Genomic DNA, 22127 nt, shown 5'->3' on the forward strand with positions numbered 1-22127 from the left:
CCGATAGGAGCTGCACATATCTCGTTCTCAGGGCACACCGGATGAGCCAGACGTCGGGTAAGCCAGCCCAGAGTTGCCCCTGGTAGCCTCGGACATCGCTCAGTTGGACCAACACTCAGAGGAGCACTGGCCTGGGGGGGTTAAAATAAGATGACCCTTGAGTCTGCAGAACCCAAGGGAAAGAGAAGGCTAGGTGGCGAATGGTAAAACCAATGTTGGGCATTGCTGGAGGAGTTTTACTCAAGGCGAACTGTCGAGGGGTTCCCATTATAACCCAACCGCGTAAGGAACGCAAAATCCAGGAACATAACACCGATATGACGGAAACTAGGGCGGCAAGAGTGGAACAAAACACCAGGCATAAGGCCGAGCCTTCCACCCTTTACCAAGTATATATATGCATTAATTAAATAAGATATATAGTGATATCCCAACAAGTAAACATGTTCCAACAAGGAACAACATCTCCATGTTCCAACAAGGAACAAACTTCAATCTTCACCTGCAACTAACAACACTATAAGAAGGGCTGAGCAAAGCGGTAACATAGCCAAACAACGGTTTGCTAGGACAAGGTGGGTTAGAGGCTTGGTTCAACAATATGGAAGGCATGATAAGCAAGTGGTAGGTATCACAGCATAGGCATAGCAAAAGAGCGAGCAACTAGCAAGCAAAGATAGAAGTGATTTTGAGGGTATGATCATCTTGCCTGAGATCCCGCAAGGAAGAAGAACGAGTCCATGAAGAAGACAAACAGACGTAGACGAACGAATCCTCACAACACGACGTTACCGGATCCAACCCGAAGAAGCAAACACCGGAAAGAAGCAAACAACATAGTAAACAACCAACACATGAACATGGTATGATATGCGAGATGCGGTATGCGATGCATATGCATGACTTGCAAAGGAGTGATGTAACCTGGCCTCAACTTGGAAAATCCAAGAGTGCCACTGGAAAGGTGAGGTGATTTCGGTTGAAATTGATATAAAGAACACCGGAATCGAATGCACGGTTTGGAAATGGCAAGCAAAACAAATATGGCACCGGTCTGCGATAAACAGCAAGTAGCCATCTAAATGCGTCAAGATAATTAAGCTACGACACTCAAACATGACAACAAAATACATGGCAGGGATCCACTCATGATGCTTAACAAAAGATGAACACTGAGCTACGGCCAATTCACTCATTAACAGGTTCAAAACAAGCATGGCAAAAGTGCACTTGGTAAACAGGTTTCAGACTTGGTGAAATTAACACTAGTCTGCAATTTCAGATCAGGTAGCACACTTTGGAGCATGAAAAATATATGCTACAGGAATTTAACATGGCAAAGCAAGGCATGGCATGGAGCTACTCAAAGAGCTTAACAAAAGTCCTTTAGTGACCTTGAGCCAAAAGGGATCAGAAAATACAATTGCAAGCATGTGAACATGGCAAAAACATAATCAGATTACAGACTTAGAGAAAAACTGGAACATGCAAATCAGATAGCAAGTAGGCATGTTTACGAGCTCGATGCACTCACTACAGAGCAAGGCATGACAAACTAAGCATACACCCGTCAAGAATACATATTATATAAGCTAGACATGGCAAGAACAACAACATAGCATGCACGGATCAACAACAACATCCTCGGCAAAATCGCTAACAAGTAGACAATCTGCCAGGATTCATGAAATAACAAAAATAGAGCTCGATTGACTCAAGCTAGGGTGCTCCATAAATGCAAACAAAGACATGGATGGATAGAGCACCACAAGGTTAACAAATCATCCTTACTGATCATCCTCAAAAGAGGCATGGATCACTAGGAAACAACATAAACATATGGCATATTGATAAAAACAGATCAAGGACTTAGTGGAATTGCTAAGTCCCTGAAATCAGCATTAACGACTGCACTACTTTGCAAGCTTGTGCTACTCACCACACATATCACAAAAATACATGGTAAGCACCTCTGGAAAGATGGCATGGCATATAACAAAACTCATGAAGAGCTCAGGGGCATATCATGCACACAATAATCATGGCAAAAATGACAAATAGCTATTTGGTGCAGCAGATCTGACAATTAACTCAAATAGCACTCTTCCAACAGCATTTCGGGCATCAAGATGAACTCAAATGAAAATGACGCAATGAGATGAAATGATGTACTCTCTGAGACGAATATTTTTATATGCTACACGCACGACACGGAGTTACGAATGCAAAGTTACGACATCATGAACATGACATTTGAAACTGAAAATTTCAGGGACTTAGTTAAAATCGCAGACAGAAAAAAAATGGTGAGTGTTGGATACTAAAGTGTGCTCAGGGCGAGGCTTAGCAGGACGCTCACCAAGTGGGCTCGGCCCAGGACGACGGAGGACGAGGCGGGCCGGAGGTGGGGTTGCTGGGCCAGGGAGGCTGGGCTGGACCGCGGGTGGAGCGGGCCAGACGCGGGGCCCATGCAGGGGTCGTCGGCGTCCTCGCGCTCTGCCGACGCAGAGGACGTAGGGCGGCGGCGGCGGCGGTTGCCCGGCCGGATCTCGCCGGATCCGGCCCGGAGCTACGAGCTGGCGATGGCGGAAAGCGGATCTAGGCATGGCGCCCCCGGATCCGGCGACGACGAGGCCGGACGGCGACCGGAGCGGCGTCGCGCAAAGAGCAGGCGAGGCGGTGGCGCGCTGGGTTGGCGGCGCGCCCGGCGAGGCAACGGAGGCTGACGGCGACGGAGTCGGCGGCGCTCGGCGAGGTCGGCTCGGTCAGCTCCGGCGAGCTGCTGGCCAGCGGCGGCCGGAGACGAAGCCGGCGCGGAACTCCGGTAACGCGGGGACGGCGGCGGAGGCACGGGCCTCCTCGGGCCCGACGCGGCCCGGGGCGGGTCCGATTCGGGCCTTACGGGCCGGCGGCGGAGTGGGGCGGCACGGGCACTGACGTGGCGCGATCTGATTGGACGAGGGGCGGAGGCGGACATGTCCGGCGGCGGAGTGGACATGTCCGGCGCGCGGAGGAGGAAGATCTAGGGTTAGACTGCGAATTTCGGAGGGGATCACATATTTATAGGTAGAGGGAGCTAGGAGAGTCCAAATGAGGTGCGGTTTTCGGCCACGCGATCGTGATCGAACGACCGAGATGATGGAGAGGTCTTAGGTGGGTTTTGGGCCAAAATGGAAGGGTATTGGGCTGCAACACACATGAGGCCTTTTCGGTCCCTCGGTTAACCGTTGGAGTATCAAACGAAGTCCAAATGGTACGAAACTTGACAGGCGGTCTACCGGTAGTAAACCAAGGCCGCTTGGCAAGTTTCGGTCCAATCTGGAAATGTTTAACCCCCACACACGAAAAGAAGGTAGAAATGACCACCGGAGGAGATAGAAGCGCCAGAATGCAAAACGGACAACGGGGAAAATGCTCGGATGCAAGAGACGAACATGCATGCAAATAAAATGCACATGATGACATGATATGCAAAGCATGACACGCAAGCAATGACAAGGCAACAACAACGAATAAGCGGAGGACACCTGGCACATCGGTCTCGGGGCGTTACACTGGACCACCATCAGCCATCAAGGTCAATTACCGGTCGGCGACCGCTGCCGACCTCATTCGGCTCTCGGGTGGGGCGCCGTCGCGGAAGTTGGCTGCACCCCCGCCTCCTTGTGCCTCGCGACTGCTGTCCTCGATGACCGCCGGCCGAATCGAGCTCGGCTCTCGATGACCATCAGATCCTTCTCTCGGCCTCCCACCATTAGATCCTATGTTTCAATTGCTTTCCAATTTTTTTACACCTTAATGCCAAAAAAAAACTTTCTCTTCCATCCTATAATCATTTTTACATCACCAATTTTTACATCCATTGGAGATGCTCCCGGCTCAGCTCCCCCCTCTCCTCTAGATCTCCCGACGCAACAAACGCAAGGCCACCGCCGCCTCCGCAGTCGCCGCCTCTGCGACCTTGCCCGCCGCCGCCGCCGCCGCCGCCGCCGCCGCCGCTGCCGCCCCGAGAGATGGCAAAGGCATTTTACGCGGTGGGGTTCTGGATCCGGGAGACCGGTCAGGCCCTCGACCGCCTCGGCTGCCGCCTCCAGGGGAACTACTTCTTCCACGAGCAGAGTAAGAAGCATAAACACATTCCCTCGCCCCTAACAATCCCCCCCTCCCTCGTCGATTTTTGCGGATACTCCGGGCATCGCGTGGATGTGTTCTTCTCGGGCGGCCCCAAAAGAGTGAGCAGATCGAGAATGCCGCTTAGGGTTAGGGACGGTTCAGGAAATATCACGGTTATGTGTGTCCCATTAGATTGGGGCTGGGTTGTCCATTGTTAGGTCATCAAGGTCTTGCACAGATTCGAATTCAAATCGACCGTCGTTCTACGATGAGTTGCTCAGTTCATTTTGTGAAATATAGTGTTGGTTATTTACTGACGTTTCGGAATAGTTAGTTAACATGTTTAATGTATAGTATGGTAAAAATACAGAGGTGGACAGTGTACGGATTGTAGGTCACTCTTTGGTAGAACTTGCCTCTTACCCAGTTATATTTATACTAATTGCATATTAACTGAACTTGCCTATTTGGTTCTGCACATTTCTTCCTAATCGATCCCATTATCCTTGGATGTGCATATGTTGTGTTCACCCCTTATTTGTGTATCTGATGATGTTATTTTTGTCGTTTTCTGCGGTATTGTTTCTGTATATTTGTAAGCTTAGCAATCCCGTGTTAGCATTTTGATCGCACATCTCCTGAATGATATCTAAGTGTCACATTTCAGTGACAAAAAAGGCATTGCCATTTTACTTATATTGATTGACTCTATCTTCTTTGATCACTTAGTCCCTGATCAAGCTCATGAATTTGTATTCCCTCTTCATGTCACACTCTGTAGATGGATAAAATGTGTATCCATCTGTAAGTTTTTCTTCATCTGCATATTAGCTTTCTGTGGCTGTGAAGTGGTAGATGACACTTTCTGATCATTTGATCTTCTGAACGCTTATCTGCAGGATGCTGCTTATGTTGTAGTGTTGTACACTGCATCTAATTATTATTGCTATGTTTTATGTTGACATACATTATAATTGTTTGTGCTGTTGTGAGCAACTATAACTATCAAAGTGCTAACATGATTTTTTTTGGACCTACCCAGTTTCAAGGCATCGCACACTTATGAACATCTTTGACAAAGCCCCTCATGTTCACAAAGAGGCATTTGTCGCTCCAAGTGCATCCCTTATTGGCGATGTTCAAGTTGGACAAGGGTCTTCAATTTGGTACGGCTGCGTCTTAAGAGGTTTGTGCTCAATTTCCCAGTGAGCATCATTTTGGTCTCCTTTGCTAAATCAACGTACTTGATTTCAGGTGATGCAAATAACGTTCAAGTTGGATCTGGGACGAATATACAGGACAATTCTGTTGTGCATGTGGCAAAATCTAATCTAACTGGGAAAGTCTTTCCAACCATCATTGGAGACAATGTCACAGTAGGTAAATATAGATATACCTTCTGGTTCTTGTTTTAACCATTGCTTTATTCCATAGCCTCGCGATGTTTAATTGTTCATTATTTGCTTAGACCAAAGTCTAGTATAGTAAAATTGTTACTGATCTTTATCGGGGTACTACTTCTCATTGGTATCCACAAATATTTCGTTATTGGAGCCCTAAATTATGCTCTCTGGACTGTAAGCATACATACCAGACAGATACCATGTTTTTATTCCAACACAATAGTATCGATAATTCGAAGACAGTTTGAGCAATTGAGCTTTTGTGCAAAACCTTAGTAGAGTTAGCTTGACATACATTTAGCAGAGGATATGCACTATAAATAAACATTTGTATTCGAAATTTGAACTCTGATATTGGTAATGGTACCCATTGCCTCTCATATTGCCCACTATATGATATGCCAGAACCAATCTGACACTAAACCTGTTTTCTTCCATGTAGGACCTTCGTTCTCATGTAAAAAAATCACTGGTATTCTGATATAATATATATGTTCCAAACTTTGTTTCGCAGGACATAGTGCTGTATTACAAGGATGCACTGTTGAGGATGAAGCTTTTGTTGGTATGGGAGCAACCCTGTTAGATGGTGTTATTGTGGAAAAGCATGGGATGGTTGCTGCTGGAGCCCTTGTAAGACAGAACACAAGGATCCCTTGTGGAGAGGTTGTGCTTTACTTCACCATTATTGTTTGGATTCTTATTTAGGTCATCTCAGACACATTTGCTCATCTTTTTTTTAATTAAGTAACTCTTGTTTGATTATCTTATCTCAGCAAGTGCTCTGTTGTTGACTATCCCTGTTCAATTTAGGTATGGGGTGGAAACCCTGCGAAATTTCTGAGGAAGCTCACAGATGAGGAGATTGCTTTTATTGCGGAATCGGCTGCCAACTACTCCAACTTAGCCAAGGCACACGCTGTTGAGAATGCCAAGCCCTTGGAAAAGATTGATTTTGAGAAAGTGTTGCGCAAGAAAGTAGCTCACCAGGACGAGGAAGACGATTCCATGCTTAGTGGCACTCGAGTGGTCCCTCCAGAGCTAGCGCCACCCAGCTCTACCCCTGCTCAATAAGCTTTGGTTATCTGTTTTTTTTTTTCCTTTCTTTGGTGCCTTCACCATCTTCAGTTTGAATTATTATATTATATCTCTATCTGCGCAGTGAGTTTGGCGATTTACGTCAATTTCAATAATTTTGGGTCGAGCGATGTTCTAAAGCTGACCATGTAGTTCAGTTTTTGTATTCCATATGTTTTAAGACCTATGGAACAAACAGAACCATTTCACACAAATTTACCAGTAGCGTTCACTGCGTGCATACTTTTACTCTGGCTGAAATTGTGAGATGCACTGGAGGAGATAAACCTACGTGAGGGGAAAACAACATGCATCTTGAGGTGTCCTGTAGGCATGCATGATCTTGAGGCCGTGGTTTGGATTTATAGGTATTTTTGCTTTTTAAATTTCCAGATTTATTAGTCCCACTTGTATCTTGAGTGAAACTTTGATCGTAAATTTGAGAAGTGAAATTTAAGTTATATGACAAAAATCATACTATTGGAATCATATTTGAGTAATTGAGTTCCTTTTTGGTATAATCATACTATTTTATTAGTTAAAGTTTAACTGAAAATACAAGAGGGGCTTATAAACCTGGACGGAGAGAGTAGAAGTAATTGCATGTATATTGAGTTCAGTCTAGGCGACTTTACTTTCATAGTCGCTAGATTTTCAGCAATTTTTTCGTTTGATTTACCAGTTTTTATAGCTTAAAATATGTTGAACACTGCCATACATTTTACCGGAAGTATATTCCTACATCTTAGGCGGTGGGTTTATTGAATTTTCTTGCTCTGGGTGGTAGATGTGGAATTCTTCGTCCGGGTTTATTAGCCCCGTCAAATTTTGAGTGTCGAGAGTGTATACTTGGATTCGTATTTGAAAGTAGTTCTTATTGATATACTTTTTAGACACATAATTTAAACTTTATTATTCAAATTTTAGGTGAACTTTGACTCAAAATTTAAGTGGGGCTTATAAACCCAAACAGAGAAAGTACATTTGTAGGTAATTGTGATTCCATGTATTGTGTCATAGGTGATCACCTCACGCGTTATGAGCTTGGTCTATTTTTTTATTGCAGTCATGCTACATTTTTTTCCATTAGATGTGGTAATTTTGACAATGAATTAGTTTTGCATGCAAACATCCCCCCCCCCCCCCCCCCCCAACATGTAACCAAGTTCCTTCTGCCATTTAGAAATTAATGCAGCCTATTCATCAGTTGTCGTTTTTTCTTCCAAAACTCGTAGTGCTTCTTCGTCCTCGAGATTCTTCCCCCTCGCAACCTTCCTCTACTGTCGATCCTGCCACCCATGGCAGTTGACATTGCCACACGCGTACTCCGCACTGTTCCGCACTGATTGAGCAATCACCTCTGCCGTGCCGCCTGTTTGCACATGAACATGTCACCGTGTACCCTCGACACCGGGGGTGATACCCGAGCTCTCTCTATTGACAGTGTGCTACTAACCGCTAGACCTAATGAGTTCTAGTGATAGATTTGTTGCGCGACGTTTTAAGTATTAATTACACTACTTTGACTTTTTTTTTAAAATACGCACTGAACATTTTTTTAACATACGCTGAACGTTTTTCTTAAAATATGGTGAACATTTAAAATAATACATGATGCATTTTTATTATTCTAAGATGAACGATTTTTTGATATACGATGAACTTTTTTGAAAAATATATGAATATATGCGTTGAACAATTTATAAAACTCATTGAACATTTCGTAATATAAAGTTGAACAATTTTTTAATATACATTGAACGTTTGTGTAATATACACTTAACAAATTCAAAAACACAGTGATTATATGTTCATTGAACAATTTCCAACATACGATGAACAATTTTATAATGCATGATGAACTTTTGTAGAAATAAAACGTGAACACTTCCTTAATGTATGATGAACATTTTTTGTAACACTCAATGAAATTTCTAGAATATAGAAAAAATAAATAATAAAATGGAAAAATGAAGAATAAAAAGGAGAAGAAAATAAATAAAAACAGGAACAGAAAAAAAGAAACAGAAAGAGAAAGAGAAAAGAGAAGAAAACAGCGAAGCAACTGCGAAACAACCATGGGCCGGCCCAAAAGCTGGCGTCGCGAGGCGAAGCTTCAGCGAAGCCACGCCGTTCTGACGCACACGAGCGTCAAATAGGGATCGCCAGCTGTTTTGCGCCTCTGTCAGCCTATTGGGCTGTTTAAAAAAACTGAACGGATCGTGTCGTGCCGACGACCCTCGTGGCCCAGGGCTATTGGACCGGCACGCCAGGACCGGCCCATTTGGCCAGGTTTGGTTCAACCCCAGTTTTTTCTCACAGGAGAAAAAAAATAAATCGAAGCTGGCCGGCATGTTTGGCTAGGTCAGCCGGGTGGACTCTCTTTCGTCCGTGTAAATATTGCGACGGCGTAATAAAAAGCTTCGAAGTTTGTCTAAAAAAAAGTAGAAAAAAAACAAATCGAGGAAGACCAAGCAAAAAAAAATCCACCCCAACGCTGGCAGTTCAGCCCTCGAACACCGGAGAAAGCCAGCTCGTCGGAAGACCTTCGACCTCCCCCGCGATCTCGAGGGGCAATCAATCAATCCGGCCGTCGTTCGCACGGCCGCCGAACGCCGATTCGCCATGGCCGCGGCGGAATCGGCCGGCCTGCGGCGCGGGGCGGGGGCGCGGGCCCGGAGGAAGGCGAAGGAGGCGGCGGTGGGCGCCGCCGCTAGGGCGCTCTTCTACCCGACGCTGCTCTACAACGTGGTGAGGAGCAAGGTCCAGGCCGAGTTCCGGTGGTGGGACGAGGTCGATCAGGTGCGTGCGCTTCCGCCACCGTAGACCGCCTTTCCAGCAGACTTATCTTGATCTCAAGCGAGACAAGACCGAGACTACCTAGTGATTTGTCAGACGAGCAAGTAATTTCCGCCATCGCGGTGAACTTTTAGATGCAAACGCGTTATCATTTCGTCTTAGTTTAACTGAATTGGAATGCATTATTTGGAGTGAGAAGAAACATTCATCTGAAATGTGTTAATCTATTTCGTGGGGCTGTCAGAGTTAGCAACTATGCTTCTTTGTTGGTACCAACTAGTATCAAGTAATATTTGTGAATACTGGCTTGAGCAGATTGGTTGGTAGGGCGGGGGGGGGGGGGGGGGGGGGGGGATGATGTTGGTTCCGTTTTCAGTCATTGTCAGAAATTGAAGAGTTACACTATTCGTGGGTCTGGTTTGATGTTTCCCAACAATTTCATAGTGTCAAGTTGTGTTTGACTTTATCACTGCTAATAGCTAGATCACAAATGTTTGCCTACCTGATGCAATTTTCTCTCTTAAAGCAAGAATGAACAGAAATCAGAATTCAGAAGCCAAACCAGAAATAGTCCTACTCGTTGTTAATGGCCGTTGTGCAATGCTGAAGTGAGAAACAAGCATTCTAACTTCAAATCTTGACTGGCTTAAGTTAATGTATATGGTACTTTTACATTTGGTCATTTGATTGCTGTTTATCATCAGTCTTAGTCACGGTTCTACATTGTGTCAGTTTCCTCATTCACACACTGATTGTTGTGATCATGACCATGGTATTTATTGCGGATTAGTTGCTGGTTCTGTGTACTTCTTTCCATGGATGTGGAGATCAAGATTTGGATGTACTCACATTTGCCTTTGGTTTTGCATTATGTGATAGTGAATTATAATGCAGTCTTTCTGTTTGAGTATTTATTTCATTTAATGAGATTGAACCTATTACTAGTTTCTATGCTCTTATTCTATCTAACTGATAAAGATAAGATGAATAAGTCTCATTGATGTAAACATTTTCTCTTTACCAGCTCATTTTGCTTGGAGCTGTTCCATTCCGTAGGGATGTTTCACACTTGCAGAAGCTTGGAGTACATGGCGTTGTAACCCTGAATGAACCATTTGAGACTTTAGTACCATCATCAGTATATAAGGCAAGTAACACACAAATAATTTTATATGTAAAAGATGAATAGCATTGTACAGAGCCTTTAACCCTTTATAATTGCACGGAATTTTATGTCCACACTCTAAGCATAATTGTTGCAATTGGAGTCATGACCAACTGGTATCCTTATGACATAAGTGTTCATATGTTAAAAATTTACAGTCGCGTGGAATTGATCACCTTCTTATTCCTACAAGAGATTATATGTTTGCTCCATCACTTGTGGATATTAGTCAAGCTGTTGATTTCATTCATAGTAAGTGAGCATCAGAGTTTGTCCAGATTAATTCTTTTTAATTAAGAAAATATTTAGTTGATTATACAGAATCGATGATGAAGTTACTGGCCATCACATCACTTTCTGTTAGATATTAAGATTTTCAATGTTAACTTTTCATGCTTAATCAGGAAACGCATCTCGTGGGAAGATGACATATATTCACTGCAAAGCTGGAAGGGGACGGAGTACAACGATTGTCTTGTGCTATCTGGTAAGTTGCTTATTCTTCTTTTAGAGAAACTATCATGTCAAACATTCAACTAAAAACTTAACATTCATAGTAGGCAAGGTTCCAAATTTGTGGTTTTCACTAAAATCATGGTTTTCACGCTTTCGGGGCGAGGACCCGGACTATTGCTAGCTATTTAGAACCTTATAGTGATAACAAAATTATCAGATACCACTCATTTGGAATTAATTGTATTGTGCTTCAGTGGAAATTTTTATGCTCGATTTTTATCAGGTGAAGTACAAGAATATGACACCTACCACAGCATTTGAGCATGTGAGATCTAAAAGGGCTAGAGTGCTGCTGACCCGTTCCCAGAGGAAGGTACTGGACATATCCTAACTCATTTCTGAAATTACCAATTCATTGAACTAGCAATGTTTGGTTTTGTTGCTCTCCAGTTCTGTTGTTTCTTTGATGTGACAAGTTCCATATATTAAGTTACTGAGGGAGTACATTATACAGATCGACATAAGTTACCTGTGAGAGGTAGTTAGCAGTCAACATATAGGTGGTGATAGCTGATAACTAACTGAAACAGAAATTATGTTGCACTTTAGCGCCCTCTCCCATCATTTGGCACTTATCTTTGTTAAGGGGTTAGTTAAACTGGCTTCCATCAAGCACAAAGGGAACATCGCTGCCAGGAAATATGTTTGTTCTAACTCTTTGCATCTGGACCAATCACCTGCAGCCTATATGACATATGTAAAAAAATGATTCTTTTGTGGTTTGATCATTTAGGCTTTGTTCGTTTAATCCCCGCCCCCGCCGGGATCGGCGGGGTTTTGGCCTAATCCACGTGCTTTTGACCCCGGTCGGGGTAGGATCCCGACCTACCTTATATGCGTCTTCGGTTAAACCCGGCCGGGTTGATATCCCATCCAAATCCACCCCAAACCACAGGGATTCCACTGGGTTTTCACCCACGTCTCCCCACCCGTGGAACAAAACCAGTCGTCTCAGTCTTCTCGGCTCGAAAGAAAAAGGAGGAGCGGGCGAGAGCGGCGGCGGCGCCGACGCTGACAGGGAAGAACTAGGCGACGGCGAGGGGCCGGAGCGGGCGATCTCTCTCCTCCACTGAAGACCGGCTGCTGCGCCATCCTTCTACCTCGCCCCACTCTCCCCAAGTCAGCAGCCGATCTGCGACCCTCTTCTTCCATCCCCGGCGCGAGCTCGGCGGCCGCACCAACCTACTCCGGTGGCCCTCCCCAACGTTTCTATGCCGGTAAGATCTTCTCCCCCACCCTTGTTTCCTTCCTCTCCCCCCTTTTGATTTCTAGGGTTTCCCGTCCCCTTTTCCACCGGTGACAAGGGCCGTCTTGCCGGCGAGGCTCCACCTCTCCTCTCTGCTTACTACAGCTTCCCAGTACCCTCCTCTGTACTTGCTCTACCTGTGATTTGGTGCAAATGGTGTACCTAGTTGAATCTAACCAAATCTGCTACATAGTCGAATCTTTTTGTCAATGTCATTAGCAGTGCACATATATGCTACTAGTAATCTAGTATTTATTTGTCCCTGAGATTCAGTACTATATTTGCAGCTACCTGTAGAGAATCAACAAGATGCAATTGTAGCTATATAGTTTTGTCAATGATATCCTTGGGAGGTGAGAAAAGTTGAGTTTTATGTAACTGAGGTGAACATCAACTACATGAATTTTTTCTGATAGTGGGGGTGAAGAGAAATTTAGGTAAAATGCTCTGAGATCAAGGCATCTTGAAGCCATGCAACTACGACAGTGCATTTTACTAATTTAGATGCAGAAAGTTTTACTTGTCAGAACATATAGAATATATTGAGATGTGTAGACATAAAATGTTTTTGTAATAAGAGAAAAAAATATATTGCCTCCATTAGAACGATAACTGTTTCATACTACTTTATGTTGCTTGACCTGACTTGTATGTGCTACATTAGAACGATAACTGTTTCATACTACTTTCGATGTCTAAATCTGCATTTTGCCTCCATTTTCTGTAGGCCAGCTTCACCGCCTCACAGCCGCAGCAAGACCCCGCTTGGGGCAGCATCGTGAAGACTAAGGTATATTAATCTTGATGTACATACTTGGTTTTCTTTGTACCCTATTGGGACTCGCATCTTCATCTAGCTCACATGAACCTCCCTTGTTCATCTAGTAACCTGAAGCTGATGGCTCAAGTAGCCCAGATGAACCTCCCTTGTTCTCTTATTTCCTTGCAAGATCATCTAGAATATGCAAGAATCCCCCTTGTAGCTATTTTCATGCATACTGGTCTTGAACACCCAGAATATGTGTAGTGTGTGCATCCATTGGTATCCGCCAGATTTCATAACTTTTTATCTGAAATTTGATTTCCCTAGAATGCACCATGATAAATGCTTATGAGATGAGAATCCATTCATGTACATCATCTTATCTTGTCCTTTTTATGTACTTATCTTGTCCTTTCTTTCTCCTGTTTTCCCCTGATTATGACTGTAATGGAAGCTCTTATTTATACAGTGCATATTGGAACTGAATTGATCTATCTCCGCATTTCATTTAATTTTGCTTTGCCCTCCTTTTGCAAGTATTATTTTGTACCAAAGAAAGAAATCTTTTTTTTTGCGGGGAAAGAAAGAAAGAAATCTTTGTTCATAAACTTGTGATTTTGGTACTGTTCTCTGAAAGTAGACCATAGTTTTTTGTGGTCATACGAATTTAGTGTATTCTTACACGATGTATAACGCTGTATCATTGATATATATGCCTGGTTGTTCATTTCTAATATTATTATTCTGTGCTGCTATTTGCAGCTTTCCATTGGAAGATCATTTGTTTAGTGGATATGGATGCGATGTTGCTGCCCATTTGATCCGTGAAATTTTGAAATCAATGCACGATTATTTTATGATCTTTCTTTGCTAGCTGGTCATCAATGCTTTGATATCAGTCCTTTGATGTGGACTGACCGCCCTTTTTTGCCAATGCAGTGCATCAATCACTACGGAAGCGACATCGGCGAGATTAGAGTCGTCTGTTCTATACAGCAATAATTTGATCATGGTCGGAAATATAATAATATTGTACATCGGTGATTGTTGATTAGGGTCGTTTTTTGACTTCTAAATATTCAGAATTCATGTTATAGTTTGATATTTTTTCTTCTAAAATGTCAACTTGCAGCAAGCTTCTCATATAATGTTTTGTTCTGACGCAACAAAAATACTGTTATGCGGATTTGGTGCTTGGATGTATGAAATTTATAGCAAGTTTGTTGTGTGTGTGATGTTCTTTTGATTTGGTGCAAAGAACAACGATAGGAGGTTTAGTTGATTTGGTGCTGAAGTGTACAAAGGCCATTGATGGGAGGTTGCCGGGGACTAACCGAACACATATTGTTGTACAGGGATTAGCAGGGTTTGTTGGTTAGGGGATTGGGTGACGAGGTGGGGATCACCAAATCCCTGTGTGGGTCTAATCCCCTAGAGGTTTGGTTCCAGTGGAACCGAACAAAGCCTTAAAGATGATTAAACATGGAACTCATATCTAATCTGTAAATCAATGCTGCTACCTGTAAACTGCTTGGATCGTGACATGTTAGCCACTTATATCATATAGCTGCACTAAATTTATATAATGTGGACTGTGGACCAAACTCACTCCCAGTGGGCCTAATCCAGCCCACTAATTACAGGACGAATTAAAAGATGAATTATCTGCTTTCCAGCGGCGCAATCACTGTAGAACTCCGAATTTCCGAGGTGGTCTTGAAAGAGAGGCAGCTCCTCATGTGCCCATGTTGGCCCCTTTGGTGGACGATGGTTTAAATTACATTAAATTAAATCAATGCCCGTCGAAAGTACTTAAATATATGCCCTGATAATGACAGGTGGTTCAAGAATTCAGTACGAAGGTCGCTGGAACAGCAGCAGCAACATCATCATCTCCATCAGGGGACGCGGTACCGCAAACTGAAGATGGCTCTGGTTTGCCAGGCGTAATCAGGGAGGATGCCAGCTCGCCTTCTCACAAGGCCACCCCATCAGGGCCAATGATGAAGAAGATGCTGGCATGCCTGCTTCCTTCCCCGATGCGATCTGGCGGCGACTCGCCGTCGCATGCCGACCTGAGGGCACCCTAGCGCCGTACCGGTCCCGGTCCCAATCTCAAGTGGTTCGTTGACGTGGAGCCGACGCGATTGATTCCTCTGCCGGAAGATCTTCCTAACCGCGCTGCTCATCCTTGTTTCTCATGTGTTCTCACGTTGTTCTGTCTGGATCAAAGTTCGTTTGGTCCTTGCTCCCTGCATGCATTGTTGTTGGGGGCTGGTTCTGCATCTTGTTCTTGCCTGACTGCCCCTGTGTTTAAGTTTCTACAGGACCAGGACCTCTGATTTTTTTTTTTTTTTTTTGTAAATAAAGTAGCAACTGTTTAAACTTGCAAGGCCACCATACAACTTCTGCTGAAGACTAGCTGCGGAGTTTCGAGATTGACGAAATCGACAGTTTCCATGGGAAAAAGCTCTGTAGAATTTTCTTGTGGATGGCAGCGCCCGGAATAACTTTTCTGCTTGAGTTGGACGCCGAATCTGTTGGGGGGAAAGTGAACCCGAGTTGGGATAGCAAAATCGGTGCTCCAGCCCTGCAAAGTTTCCTCCTGTCGCCGTCGGAATGCGGATCGCCTGATCGGATCGTAATTTAGGATCTGGATTGGCGATGAGTGGGGTCACCGACAAATCCCCAAAGCAAACGGTTTGGTTTTGCTTTTCTTCTCTTCTTCTCTGATGATAGCTACCTCTTGGGACACCCTGTTGCCACTTGTCATGAGAGGTTCTTTGATCATGGCTCCTTTTGTGGACTTCATTATTAGTAGTAGCATTATGTCCGTATCAAAATGCAAGACATTTTTGTAGCCTAGTTTAGTTTACACAAAACATCTTATATTTTGACACGGAAATAGTGCTTTTGGACCGTCGCCATGTATAGATTTTTGATCAGTCGCCTGTTGGCACGGCACCAACTTAAAACTATCGCACTTATCTCTAACTCGCCAATGAGAACTATTCGAAGAAGTTGCACCCGTCCCCCACATGTTGCCACTGTCATGTCAAATTGTTGGCTGGTCCTTCGACTTGGATTGTTCTTACGACATGCTATGGTGATGGATCAACTAATTTTCTATCCAGCTAAATATTGGCTAACGCTGTTCAGTGACGTATTTTGTTCATCGAAAATCATGCCGTCGTTCCCTTTTGGATAATATTTAGCGAGCAACACCTGGCGTGTTCCCAAATTCTTCGTAATGGTTAATTGTTCATCACAATTGATCAAAACTATCATTATTGACTTGACAACCCCGTCCAAAGCTATGATTCATCACGGAACTGCGTGTCTACTACTACCATCCCATATAGACGTAGAATGCATTATGAAATGCATGGATTCCTTGTGGACAACCACACCTTAAGGGTTTTGTTTACATAGTGACTATATGTTAAATAACACAAAAAAGGTACACTAGTCGACCTCCTCAAACGGCACATGCCCATCTTTGCACCGCCAACCATCTTTGACCATAACAATAACAAATGGACGCCGGATAAACTCTACAACACGTTGGTAATTAACACAGTGGGTTATCAACGACCTAAAGTTATTTTAACCCGCCAAAAGAAAACTATTGTTGTCGGAGTAATGGGCCACGGGTAGGCTAACCCGAGTCCCAGAACCTTTCAAGACATCAGGGCAGGCTGCGCCCCTCAAGATCCCAGGACACGGAGCCGCCATTAGAGAAGTCGGCAGCAAGACAACCGACTAGCCGCTCGCGGCCGAGTCCCAGGAACGACTTCAGGCTAAGCCGACTCCTGACTGCCGACTTCCCAAGAAGCCGGCCTCGGGGAGTCGGACCGCGACTCCAATGAACCCCATATCCTCATCAGGAGGGACATGACCGGGGAGTGGCTACAGTAAAGCCGCTCCCGCCCTTTACCAGGGGCAGGCATGGCCACAGCACGCCGTACTCGGGAAGATCTCCGTGCGGCGTGGCACTGTTGCCGTGCCGGCCCTGACATCAGCACCAAAGGACCGAATCCTGCGCCCACGACGGCTTGTCTGTACGACCCTGGGGCGATGGGTCCCACCAGCCAGTGGGACCCCAGGAGACGGCAAGTGCGCCACCAGTCGGCCCCCGAGAGTCGGCCAGATCTTCCCCCAGGGCCCACGCGCCATTAATCAGATGTGATGGAGAGTGGCAATAGTGATCGCCCGCCAGGCGGCGGGGCTGTTGCCACGACTCCATGACCAAGCCCGCGTCATCAGAAACACGGCTACAGTGATCAGCAGCCGACAAGACCCGCCCGCGGCGGACGCGACCTGTCGGCTCCGTACCTAGCCAGTCAGCGGGGCCCAGCAGTCGGCGGGCCCCAGCAGTCGGCGGAGAAGACGGAGGCCGGAGGCACTGACGCGGGCCCAGCCAGATTACCATTGTACCCCTGGGGGGTAGGCCTATATAAACCCCCCAGGGCACCCATGCAAAGGGTTGGAATCCATTAGCTCTAGACCAGATCATATAGGAGGGAGAGAGCTAGTCTTGCCCTCTCCTATCTCCAGGAAACAGCTCAAGGAGCAATCGTGTAAACACTTTGCCATAGTGATCATGCGGAGACCCCGTAGAGCAGCAGTAGGGGTATTATCTCCCCGGAGAGCCCTGAAGCTGGGTAAGATTCGCCAGCGTGCATGTTTACGCCTCATCCCATTTCCAGGCACCGGCGACGTTCTACTCGCCCCCACCATGATAAGTCATCCTTTGGCATATGTCGCACCCAACCCCCGACATTTGGTGCCCACCGTGGGGCCTGGTGCACCGTCGTCCGGAGACCTGTTCTGAATGGGAACCCTTTTCCTCCCCGGCGAGCGCAGCTAGCCAGGCACGCCAGACGGAGTTTGCGCCGACCGCGCTGCACGACGTTGAGATCGCCTGCGCAGCTAGCCGCCTCGCCGAACTTGTCGGCGAGGTTTGCATCTCCGACGAACCTGCATCCAACGCAGGCACGGGCGGCTCCGAGAGCCTCCTTGCGGGCCTCCTCGATCAACTCCATGTCGCCGGCGAGCCTGCCGTGGACTTGGAGTCTGTAGGTTCCACCGACCCGATGCTGGTCGACTCCGACACCGCGTCGCTCGACGCGTTCCCCACTAATGTGGTGGTCTACGACGAGCCTCTCCCTCGTACGGAGAGCGGCGGAAGCACCGTCACCGAGGTGCTCGTCATCAGTCATGACGATCCCTCCGGCGGAGGAGCACATGACCCACTTGGCGCGGCGCTACAAGACCTGACTGCGCCCATTCCGGAAGACGCTGACACGGAGACGTTGGAGGCGCGCCGCCTTCAGCTCGTCGAAGGTGCGAAGAAGCTGGCTAGCATGAGACGCTTGTCAGAAGCCTGCCAGCGAGAGATGGATCGCGCTGTTGGTGGCTCGCCAGCCCCGGCTGGGCCCAGCCGCCTTGGCACGGTCCAGCAGCGCGGCGTAGCCATCACCAACCTGTTCGGGGCAAGTCGCCCTGTGTATGCTACACCTGCGGAGAACATTCGAGCCGCCCAGGCGGCGGCGGACGAGCTGGACAATTTTGAGGGCGAAGAGCGTCGCCTGATGATGGAGCGAGTCCAGCGGCTCCTCGACGCGGCTGCCGCGCAGAACGAGGCCGGCTGCCGCACAGAGGCGCCGCGGCGGCAAAACGACAACCTTCGCCGAGACCAAGGCGCGACGTCTTGAACGCCGACTGGCGGCGCCTGAGGAAGAAAGGACAAGGATCCGACTGTCAGCCACAGTCGGACTCACATTACCATAGAGCGTGACCGAGACGGCCGCCCGAGAGCAGTAGAGCGCCGGGACGACTGTCCGCCTCCTCCTCCTCGCAAGGAAAGGCGAGTCTCCCCGCTGCCTGTTGATCATCCGACTCTTGGCGACCGCCTTGGCCGCCGAGAGGGAGTCGGGGAAAACGACGCCCGCCACCGGATCGACCGGCTTCACCGATCCCTGGCGCTGGAAGAAGAAGACGAGTTGGGTCCGCCTTGTTTCGGGCCCCGCATTCGAGACGAGCCTTTTCCCAAAGGGTTCACGCTCCCAAGAGACACACCCAAGTACACCAGTTCCGTGAAGCCGGAAGACTGGCTAGTCGACTACTCCACGGCTGTCAGCATAGCGAACGGCAACAAGCGTGTCGCCGTAAAATACGTTCTGCTCATGCTCCAGGGCACGGCCCAGACATGGCTGAACAGCCTGAAGCCCCGCAGCATCAACAGATGGGTCGACTTCACCGAAGCATTCGTCCGCAACTTCACCAGCACATACAAGCGTCCTCCCAAGCCTCGTCAGCTCTCCTTGTGCATGCAAGGTCCCGACGAGTCGACTCGCGACTACCTCACGCGTTGGGCCGAGCTTCGGAACTCCTGCGAGGGCGTGCACGAGGTGCAGGCTATCGAGTACTTCACCGCCGGGTGCAGAGAAGGCACCCTCCTCAAGCACAAGCTCCTCTGCGACGAGCCAGAAACCCTCGACGAGCTGCTGATCATAGCAGACAAGTACGCCACGGCCGACTCCTCCATGAAGGCGGAGATTCAAGTTAGCGCAACTGGCAAAGTGGCCCCTCAAGCTCCAATAACTCCGGCGGGAGATGCTAGTCGGCGGCAACAGCAGAGTGACCACAAGCGCAAGGCCCCGCAGCCGGCTTCCAGCAGCCGGCAGGTCGCGACAGTTGAAGCCCAGCAGCCGGATGGGCAGCCTCCACCCAAGCGACAGAAAGGTGGCAAGCCCAACTGGTTGCCGGCCTTCTCATACGAGCAAACCCTGGATGGTCCTTGCAAGTTCCATAGCGGCGCGAAGCCGTCGAATCACACCACCCGGAAGTGCCACTGCCTCACCAGGATCGCCAAAGGAGACGGCCTCCTACCTCCCCCGCCTGCTGGGCAGCCGCCACCGCCTCTGCCCCAGCAGCCGGCTGTCAGGCTAGCCGACGCAGTACAAGACGAATACCCCGAAGAACACTGAGCCTACATGGTATTTACCAGTATGGCTAATGATCGACGTAGCAGGCGGCTGCAGCGACAAGAGGTGAATGCAGTAGCATCAGAGACGCCAGAGTTCATGCACTGGTCCGAAAAGCCTATCAGCTGGAGCAGGGCTGATCACCCAGAGGTGATGCTGAGCCCGGGCTCTTATGCCTTGGTCTTGGATGCCACCTTTGCCACGGATAGACGAGCTGCTCGTTTCTCGCGAGTTCTGATAGACGGAGGCAGCAGCATTAACATCCTGTACAAGGACACCATGGAGAAATTAGGAATCAAGCAAAGACAGCTTCAGAACAGCCGGACTGTGTTCCATGGCATTGTTCTTGGGCTTTCCTGCTCACCAATCGGCAAGATCCTGATGGACGTTCTCTTTGGAGACAAAGATCACTTCCGCCGAGAGTCAGTTTGGTTTGAGGTGGTGGACCTTGAGAGCCCATACCATGCACTACTTGGCCGACCCGCCTTGGCCAAGTTCATGGCAGTCCCCCACTACGCCTACCTCAAAATGAATATGCCCAGTTCCAGGGGGATTCTGACCATAGCCGGAGACTACCGGAAGTTGTCTGCATGTGTGACTGAGAGCAGTCGGCTAGCCGAGTCCCTGGTGATCGCGGCCGAGAAGCGGCTCCTTGAACGGGTTGTGGCGATGGCCGGCAAGCAGCCAGAGGTATCGCCTAACCCAAAGGAGTCGGAGGCTGAGGGTTCGTTCAAGCCGGCCAATGAGATAAAGAAGATACCCTTGGATCCGGAGCACCCAGAGAGGTACGCTGTCGTAGGCGCAAACCTCGACAGCAAATAGGAAGACGAGCTCGTCGATTTCCTCCGTGAGAATCGGGACATCTTCGCATGGTCCCCCAAAGACATGCCAGGTGTACCGACGGAATTCGCCGAGCACAAGCTACATGTCCGATCTGATGCAAAGCCAGTCAGGCAGCCCCTGCGCCACCTATCAGAAGAGAGGAGAAGAGTTGTCGGAGAAGAAATAGCCCGGCTCCTAGCGGCCGGCTTCATTATGGAAGTATTCTTTCCAGAGTGGCTAGCCAATCCGGTCCTGGTGCTGAAGAAGAACAAGCAGTGGCGAATGTGTATTGACTACACGAGCCTCAACAAGGCCTGCCCCAAGGACCCGTTTGCTCTACCAAGAATTGATCAGGTGATAGACTCCACCGCCGAATGCGAGCTGTTGAGCTTTTTGGATGCATACTCAGGATATCACCAGATCAAGCTGAACCCGGCTGACAGACTGAAGACCGCCTTCATCACGCCGTTTGGAGCCTTCTGCTACCTCACCATGACGTTCGGCTTGAGGAATGCCGGCGCCATCTTTCAGCGTTGCATGCAGAAGTGCCTCCTCAAGAAACTCGGGAGAAACGCCCACGTCTACATGGACGATGTGGTGGTGAAGACGGAAAAGCGTGGAACACTGCTGGAAGACCTCAAGGAGACCTTTGAGAACCTGCGCCGATTCCAGATCAAGCTCAATCCCGAGAAGTGCGTCTTTGGAGTACCAGCCGGCCAACTCCTTGGCTTCCTAGTCTCCGAACGCGGCATAGAATGCAACCCTGTAAAGATCAAGGCCATTGAGAGGATGGAGGTACCCAGCCGACTGCTAGACATGCAAAAGTTCACCGTCTGCTTGGCGTCCATCAGCCGTTTCATCAGTCGGCTAGGCGAGAAAGCTCTCCCCTTATACCAACTCATGAAGAAGACCACTTTCTTCGAATGGAACCACAAGGCAGACGAAGCTTTTCTCCAGTTGAAGAAGATGCTAACTACTCCACCCGTTATGGCGGCTCCGACTCCTAAGGAACCTATGCTCCTGTACATCGCCGCCACCAGCCGGGTAGTCAGCACGGTCATTGTAGTGGAACGCAAGGAGGAAGGCAAGGCACTACCTGTCCAGAGACCGGTATATTACCTGAGCAAAGTACTGTCGGCCTCCAAGCAAAACTACCCCCACTACCAGAAGATGTGCTATGGCGTACACTTTACCGCCAAGAAATTGAAGCCTTACTTTCAAGAGCATCCAATCA

The 22127-nt window shown here is 47.7% G+C and overlaps 2 protein-coding genes across 5 annotated transcripts; both read left to right on the top strand.

The window, feature by feature from the left end:
* The first annotated feature begins 3691 nt into the window (after positions 1–3691).
* Positions 3692–6834, top strand: LOC123151596 (gamma carbonic anhydrase 1, mitochondrial). Its single transcript, XM_044571280.1, has 5 exons — positions 3692–4119; positions 5156–5299; positions 5368–5493; positions 6031–6182; positions 6330–6834. Exons 1-5 carry the CDS (start codon positions 4014–4016, stop codon positions 6588–6590), a joined length of 789 nt encoding a protein of 262 aa, XP_044427215.1. The 5' UTR covers positions 3692–4013; the 3' UTR covers positions 6591–6834.
* A 2194-nt stretch (positions 6835–9028) lies between these two features.
* Positions 9029–15405, top strand: LOC123151699 (phosphatidylglycerophosphate phosphatase PTPMT2). Of its 4 annotated transcripts, none has more exons than XM_044571368.1 (7): positions 9032–9395; positions 10417–10539; positions 10716–10809; positions 10962–11044; positions 11297–11386; positions 13047–13109; positions 13845–14300. In XM_044571368.1, exons 1-7 carry the CDS (start codon positions 9219–9221, stop codon positions 13869–13871), a joined length of 657 nt encoding a protein of 218 aa, XP_044427303.1. In that variant the 5' UTR covers positions 9032–9218; the 3' UTR covers positions 13872–14300. The 4 variants fall into 4 exon arrangements, with proteins under 4 accessions (XP_044427301.1, XP_044427303.1, XP_044427304.1 ...); XM_044571369.1 differs by having other exon boundaries at positions 9033–9395; positions 13205–14300; XM_044571367.1 differs by having other exon boundaries at positions 9034–9395; positions 14022–14300.
* Positions 15406–22127: the final 6722 nt, after the last annotated feature.

The sequence above is a fragment of the Triticum aestivum genome, chromosome 7A, assembly GCF_018294505.1.
Source record: "Triticum aestivum cultivar Chinese Spring chromosome 7A, IWGSC CS RefSeq v2.1, whole genome shotgun sequence".
Taxonomy (NCBI): Eukaryota; Viridiplantae; Streptophyta; class Magnoliopsida; order Poales; family Poaceae; genus Triticum; species Triticum aestivum.

Bases quoted from the DNA above. Each gene is read 5' to 3' on its own strand.
- LOC123151596 (XM_044571280.1), top strand. From the start codon at position 4,014: ATGGCAAAGGCATTTTACGCGGTGGGGTTCTGGATCCGGGAGACCGGT. The intron at 5,300-5,367 runs GTTTGTGCTCAA...ACTTGATTTCAG, and splicing joins GTACGGCTGCGTCTTAAGAG to GTGATGCAAATAACGTTCAA. The intron at 6,183-6,329 runs GTTGTGCTTTAC...TGTTCAATTTAG, and splicing joins CAAGGATCCCTTGTGGAGAG to GTATGGGGTGGAAACCCTGC.
- LOC123151699 (XM_044571366.1), top strand. From the start codon at position 9,219: ATGGCCGCGGCGGAATCGGCCGGCCTGCGGCGCGGGGCGGGGGCGCGG. The intron at 10,810-10,961 runs GTAAGTGAGCAT...ATGCTTAATCAG, and splicing joins AGCTGTTGATTTCATTCATA to GAAACGCATCTCGTGGGAAG. The intron at 11,045-11,296 runs GTAAGTTGCTTA...GATTTTTATCAG, and splicing joins CGATTGTCTTGTGCTATCTG to GTGAAGTACAAGAATATGAC.